The sequence below is a fragment of the Pinus tabuliformis genome, chromosome 3_2 (assembly GCF_031772625.1).
Source record: "Pinus tabuliformis cultivar Carrire ecotype Pingquan chromosome 3_2, CPIR1, whole genome shotgun sequence".
In the NCBI taxonomy this organism is placed as follows: Eukaryota; Viridiplantae; Streptophyta; class Pinopsida; order Pinales; family Pinaceae; genus Pinus; species Pinus tabuliformis.
The window spans coordinates 1,267,640,335-1,267,647,503 of NC_142302.1; the positions used below are offsets into that span (position 1 = coordinate 1,267,640,335).

General features: G+C 35.9%; 1 protein-coding gene across 1 annotated transcript; it reads left to right on the forward strand.

Moving 5' to 3' along the window:
* The first annotated feature begins 1,404 nt into the window (after positions 1 to 1,404).
* On the forward strand, positions 1,405 to 5,755 carry LOC149185357 (uncharacterized). The gene is made up of 2 exons (XM_089419083.1): positions 1,405 to 1,866; positions 3,615 to 5,755. The coding sequence occupies exons 1-2, from the start codon at positions 1,584 to 1,586 to the stop codon at positions 4,604 to 4,606; spliced, it is 1,275 nt and encodes a 424-aa protein (XP_089275209.1). The 5' UTR covers positions 1,405 to 1,583; the 3' UTR covers positions 4,607 to 5,755.
* The last annotated feature ends 1,414 nt before the right edge of the window (positions 5,756 to 7,169 follow it).

The following is a 7,169-nucleotide window of genomic DNA, read 5'->3' on the forward strand; positions in this document are numbered from 1 at the left end:
CATTATATATATAACCAAAATGCTTGTATGGGTTGGTCTCCCTAATTTTCCCATACTTTTTTATGAATTAATCATTTTTTTGGACACAAGGCTTTGGGCTAAGATTAAAAAATAGATATAGACCATATTAAGCTTGTCATTTTTACATATGCATGTGTTCATATAGATATTTATCTTCCTGGAACCCTATCAAATAAGATTATACTTCTCTATATAGACAGAAAATGCAATGTATCATATTTAACAATAAACGTGAGATTTGCCAGATACACATCCTCAAATATGAATTTATAAAGTCATTAACCAAAACCCATTCTTTAAGCAATATCGAGCATGAATTTATCCTAAACAGAAAAAGTTCATAAATCAAAACCCAAAAAATGGGAATTAGCCCAACAATAAAAGTTGGCGAACGAAGAGGAACAAAGTGCAGAAAAATAGCATAATACAAAGTTATAAAAGGATATTAATAGCTTCCCTGAAATACAAGTTCAGGAGCCCACGGGGCTTTGGATTGATGGTGAATGGGTGTGCTGTTAAGGCACTCCTTGCGATAGGTCACCAGTTCAAATCCCCCGTGGGTAGTTAGATTAGTCTTAAATAGAAAGCAAAAAAAAAGAAATACAAGTTCAGGAAAAGACAGTAAGAATTTTATGAGGGTGGTACTTTTCACTAAAATTAAAATAATACATGAATTTGACAAATCTGATTTGATAAGAGAAAAATTGGTAATCATTCTCATTTTTAATGTCTGAATTCTTCTTCTAATTATGGCTATCTAATTTTCAGTTATGATGTATGTTATAAAAAAAAACAATAAAATCTAATTCCAAATAATATATATATATATATATATATATATAATTGTTTATTAAATATTGGAGTTTTTCTTTTTATATTGTAACAATTATTTTTATTATTTTAAAAATAACTCTTATTATCAATTTTGGCTTCTAGATTTTTGGTATTTGGAATCTATTTACATTAATCTCATTGGTGTTCTAAATTTCTCATCCGTGTTCTAAATAACTAATTACAGTTAACATTTCTCAAATATTAAAAAAAAAAAAAAAATTAAAAATTGTTAAACATCCTCAGATTTTTTGATATCTATCTAATTAACAAAATTTTCAAATGAATGTGAGCACCATTATTAAGACACCCTGCATAACTGCAAAGTTAAACCTGCATGATTGTAAAGTTGAAAATAGAGAAACACACACTTGTATTCCTTCCATATTCTTGTTAAAGTGCTCAAGTTCCGCTGTTTGAAAAGGGCCTCTGAACCTTTAGTGCCTGAGAAGCGGTCTTTCGCAGGGGTCAAGGTATCCACTTTCTGTTGGAGCCCCAAAGGGAGTGGCTTTGTGCATGGAGTAAGGTATCCCCTTTATGTTGAAGTCTGAGGAGTAAGATAGGCAGCTGACCGAATATCTGACATAACTTTCTTTGCAAGTCGTTTCAGAAAAGAGAGAGCAGTTGCTTGGATTCTTCAATTTTCACAGTGACAAGGAAAGGGAAAACTTCCAGTCAAAGACAGGATCTTCCCAGCTTCTCTATATACAGGCCATACATCTGCAACTCCAATGACATTGTTATTCAAGTTCGATTATATCAACATATCAGATATCTCCAGCTCGGTCGGAAGGCATTTCATGCGCGAGACGCTTCGGATACATTACTATTCAAGTTCATCAGCACACCTTTCATCTATGGAGTTGAATTTAGCACTCACTTCTACCCATAACAGACATTGTACTGTATCAGATGGTTCTGGGCAGCTTCATCGGCAATTACTTGAAGGCTTCAATCCTCGCGTGGAATTGAAGGAGACCAGATCCTCTTACTCCCTAAATATTCATCTTCCAGGTATATATGTATACACAATTTCCAGGTTCAATTTCCACTAAATTTAATTTTGAAAGAATATCATTTTTAAGATGAATCAGATGTCTCTTACCTCTGTCTAATAATCTTTAATGGCATGACATTACATCCTAAATCAATCTTAAACTAAAATTAACATAATTACATTATAATGTCGCATTATAATGTCGCTGATATATGTTGAATGGCATTATTTTCTCCCTTTTAAAATGCCATTTGTTATTGGATGTTATCTGTAATTTGTTTGTTTTTTAGTTTGGTTCAATGAACTAGGGATGGATACTAGATCCATGTTTATTTAGGTGAGTCGGTTATTTTTCATGTAGAAATTATTCTCAGTGAACATGTCAATCTCTATGGTATTGGAATCCAGGTGGAGAGGATAACAGCTAACAGCTACTTAACTATTACTTGCGATTTGTTATTTTACCATGATGTTATATAACTTGCGTTAAATTTTATAATTATATTAAGTCAATGTGAAAAAATAATATAAATTAAAAAATGTAAAATGATTAATATTTAGAATTCTATCAATTTTGTTTTTTAAATGATAATTGCATTATTAATTCAGAAAAATTATATCACGACTTAAATACCCTGTATCTAGCTTGCCATTTGGAAAACTAAACCAGAAACGGAAAAGTACTGATTCCAAGAAACCAAAACTAAACAGAGAAATCCATGACTTATCCAGAGAGCTAAAAGCAGTACTGCTGCCCCATAGATCGAGAAACTAGCAGTTTAATTTGGTCAAAAAAGGGTATTAAGAGTCCGCAAGTTCAAAGAGAATTGTCTTAAACAACCGAAAATTGCTTCAGATATGGGGAAGAGCTACCCGGTGGAACTAGCATAACAATTCAGAAATTAAATTTTAGAAACTGTAAGAAAACTTGTGCCTCAGGAGGACAAAGAAGTGCCCAGGTTGATAGGCTGCTCCTTGACTTTGTATGGTGGCAGAACAAGGGAACTGGGGTGAACCCATCTCCAATCTAGCTTTAACATCCAACTGTAGATTCTTCTTCAATTTGTCCAACCTGTACATTAAATTGAGCTCAGTTTAGCGCATGTCCTCCAAAATGAAATTCCATTTATTTATGTAAAAGAAAAGCAGTTTTCATTTATAACCATATAAAAATTTGGATCTAAGTACAGATTTATCTGTCAACAAAGTTCAACAAGAGGATGCCTATGGGGTTAAATATTAAAATGCTGTTTCTAAAAAAGCTTATACTGTGCATTAAGAAATTTGAAAATACTACTTTTGAAAAAAATTACAGTGTGTATTAAGAAATCTTTCCGTGATAATTACATTAAAGATAATTTGTTGAGGCATTTCAAATTATTTAATATGATTCCGGGAAATTATCTAATATGATTCCGGACAAATTATGTTGAGGCATTTTGAATTATCTAATATGATTCAGGACAAATTATCTTTAATCTAATTATCACCAAAAAATTTTCTTAACACATACGATATGGATAAAAGAATCACAAAAGCCTAAATTAAAATTATACTGTTTCAGATGTTTCTGCAAGATTAGTTGTTATGTTTCTGCAAGATTAGTTGTTATACTGAGCAAGATTACTTGTTATACTGTTCAAAAATGTATTCAGATGTTTCTTATTACTTGTTTTTATACACAAAAGTCTCACGCTTCCTGTTACTTGTTTCTCTACACAAAACTCCAAATTTATATTGTAGTTTGATGATGCACTTTCTACAGGATTCAGGAGAGAAGACGTACGTTTGGAAATGGATAACACCCGGACTCTGCTAATACGTGGGCAAACATGTTTAGAAGGCCTGGGCATTGTGTCATGGACGTGGCATCTCATAGAGCGTAGTAGAGGGCGAAGAAGGCCTTACAAAATCCCCCACAATGTGAACGTCCCCTCCATCACAGGCAGCTTTCACCACGGGGTATTGCATGTTCAGATGCCCAAACTCAGGACGAACAGATTTAGCCCATATCACATCAACGGCCCTACCAGAAATCGCCACTGCCATGATGGCCCAACTGAAGCTATACCTGATCGTGCCTTGATACCAGAGCGGGAAGTACGATTTCCAGATAATTTAATGGCTGAAGCAAATGAACTTGATCGTGATCATGTTACAGATCACCCAGATTCCCAAAGATTGCCTCACTGTCCAGAACAAGAAGATGAATGCACTATTTTTTCAGAACAGTCTGTTGGTCTTCATGTTCCTGAAAGCTCTTCATCAGATAGCTTGTCTTCCAGTAGAAAAGAAGAGCATGGTGATCCCCAAAACTTGGTAGAAGAGATGAAGGAGGCCTCAACTTTATCCCAGAATCCACAAGATCAGCATCAACAGCATCATCCTCCTGCCAACCTGTGCTCAGATCCACAGCTAAAAGAAGAAGACTTGGGGGAAATTATGGAAGAAGACATTGAAGATCCAAGAGCTGATGAAGAGGAAAAAACCCTGCAAAAGGCTGATGATGCAGATAACTCACATTCCATTAAAAGCATCAAATCAACTGTTGAAGAACAGGAAGCAATGCGACCCTTCAATGCAGAGGCCTTGGAGGAAAATTCAGGAGACAAGGCGATTCTTCCCAACAATTTAGACCTGATCTGTGATCTTCATCCTAGGCGATTCTTCTCAAAGACCAACACTAAAATATTGCTATCGGTTGTTCTGTCCGCTGCTGCTCTGCTTGCCGCTCGGAAATTAATGCGCCGATTATAGATATTAAATGCAAGGGTTCCATTCTTTGCTGATTCTTTGGATTGCGCATTCACCACATGAATCTTTGTATTATTCTACTTTGTTCTTTTTTCTTTCAATTACGCTGAGTTGAGTCTAGGCCAGGGTAGCTCTATATTGATAAAGGACCTGTCCAGCCTCTATATTGATGGAAGGAGGACCTGTCCATTTGGGGATCTTGGATATTCTTAGTGACAGGTTTTATTTTCACAGTTGGTTCTCATTTTGAACTCTTCTCCATCCCCTTCTCATTTGAAACTTGATGGAGACTAACCTCATACAAATCCACTGATATACACTTTGTATTATTGCATACAAAATGCATTGTTTCTGTTGGGTATACGAACAAAGTCCCACATTTATTAGAAGTGGTAGAAGTGGGAAGGATCATGGGTATATAAGGATGAACAAATATCTCCATTGGAATGAGGCCTTTTGGGGTAAAGCCCAAAAACAAACCCATAAGGGCTTAGGCCCAAATTGGACAATATCATACCATTGTGGAGATATGTGGTGTCCTGAGACCCAACAAGTGGTATCAGAGCCAAGTTCGAGGTTACCCAAGTGGATGAATCCTCGGAATGTCGAAACAAAGATGGTGAGCCCCCGTAAGCCTGAGGATGAGCTCGGTTAAACAGGCGGTGTGCTCCGGATTCTTCATGGACGTGTCTTGCCTACCAACACGGTGAAGAGGAGTTGACCTGGGATGGAGCAAGCTCTCTAGACAGGTGGTGCTACCATGTAAGGCGTGAGCCACCAACGCATTGGAGGGGAGAATCCTGGTAGAGAGGGGAGAATCCTGCGTATGGTTTGAGGGGAGGCTCGATGGTCCTTTGTTCGAGGGGAGGATTGTTGGGTATACGAACAAAGTCCCACATTTATTAGAAGTGGTAGAAGTGGGAAGGATCATGGGTATATAAGGATGAACAAATATCTCCATTGGAATGAGGCCTTTTGGGGTAAAGCCCAAAAACAAACCCATAAGGGCTTAGGCCCAAATTGGACAATATCATACCATTGTGGAGATATGTGGTGTCCTGAGACCCAACAGTTTCTTCCAAAGAAAATAAATGTATGGATCCCATCTTTTGGTCTGAAACAAAATTTGTATATTTCGAGAATCTTTCTATACAGGTTTCTTTTTGGGTTGAAGTTTCTCAATTTTTATTAGTTAGTTCCCGAGAATAAAGCAACCAATGTTGTCAAAATAGAATGGTGAGTCTCCATAAACAAAGCATCCGGTTTTGGAAAAATGTGGACTCACATGAATAAAGCATCTAATTTTCTTGCTAAACACACAGGGTGAATCATAAGGAGTATGAAAGCTACATGTTTATATATTATAAAATTGAAATAATTTATACAGAGTCATGTTTGAAGCTCTGGAGGCTACAATTTTAGCATGCAAAAGTGCAAGTCAATGAAGGTCTAAAACTAAAAAAATCCACACACTGTACTTCCATTGAGTATCTGCAAACATCATACATGATTTTCACAAAACATATTTGTGCTTTCTAATTGAGGAAAGATGTCTGCAGTTTGGGCAACGGATATTTTTAGGTGTTGAAAATATAACCACTGTAAAACGTTACTGGGGGAATACATGTTACTGGGAACAACTGATTGTGTCTTTTAAACAAATTTATATTTGGGGATAAAAGATGTTTCAAGGGTGGCCAGGCTTACTCCTACATAATACTATAATTGGTATAGTAAATCATTTTTTCATCTAACATGGAAACTAACTCAAGTTCAACTTAGCTATAAATAAATAAATAAAACCACAATGCTTTTACAATCTAAAATAACAATTTAAACTCAAATCAGATCTCTTCCACAACCCAGTGAATCAATTGCTAAGTCGATTTGAAAACTCCGTAAATAATGCAAATTTGGCATTAACCCAACTTAGGGATGACCTTCGTACTCCTATGTCAAAGTTTTTAACCAGTGAAATCTCTTGTCCAAGAAGATCACGAACCTTGTTCTTACCTTCATCCTAAGTCCGATTGAACCCTTTCTCATTTACAAGCCTGTCTTTTATCCTTGCCACTCCTGGTTATGCAGAAGACCTACAGCGTCCCAAGCATTTTTAGAAGCAGCAGTTATGATACCCGACAATTTCACTTGTCATTTCAAATTCTGGAGAGTTCGAGCAATTTTAGTTTTCTTGGATTATCACATGGCACATGTGATTGGTAGAAACGTACATGTAATGACACCCTGGGTAGCCATGTCTTCTGATGTAGTTACCTTTGGTGCAGGGCATTCGTAGAACTAAAATAACAACTTTAAACTTAGCTGGAAAACAAATTCATTCACATAGAAAGTCATCTGTGATACTTGGCCAAAAAACAAATCAGAGAAAAAAAAATATATATATATATATATATATATTTACTCGAAGATAACTTAGCTGAAAAACAAATTCATTCACATAGAGAGTCATCTATAATACTTAGCCAAAAATAAATCCACTATTGCAGACTAACTCCAGCAGAAGTAGAACATCCCGGCCTAAAAATTACTCTCTCAGGTTCAAGGG

What these genes read in the sequence shown, in the direction of transcription:
- LOC149185357 (XM_089419083.1), top strand. Translation starts at nt 1,584, where the DNA reads ATGACATTGTTATTCAAGTTCGATTATATCAACATATCAGATATCTCC. An exon ending in CCTAAATATTCATCTTCCAG is followed by an intron (nt 1,867 to 3,614) that starts GTATATATGTAT and finishes CACTTTCTACAG; the next exon opens with GATTCAGGAGAGAAGACGTA.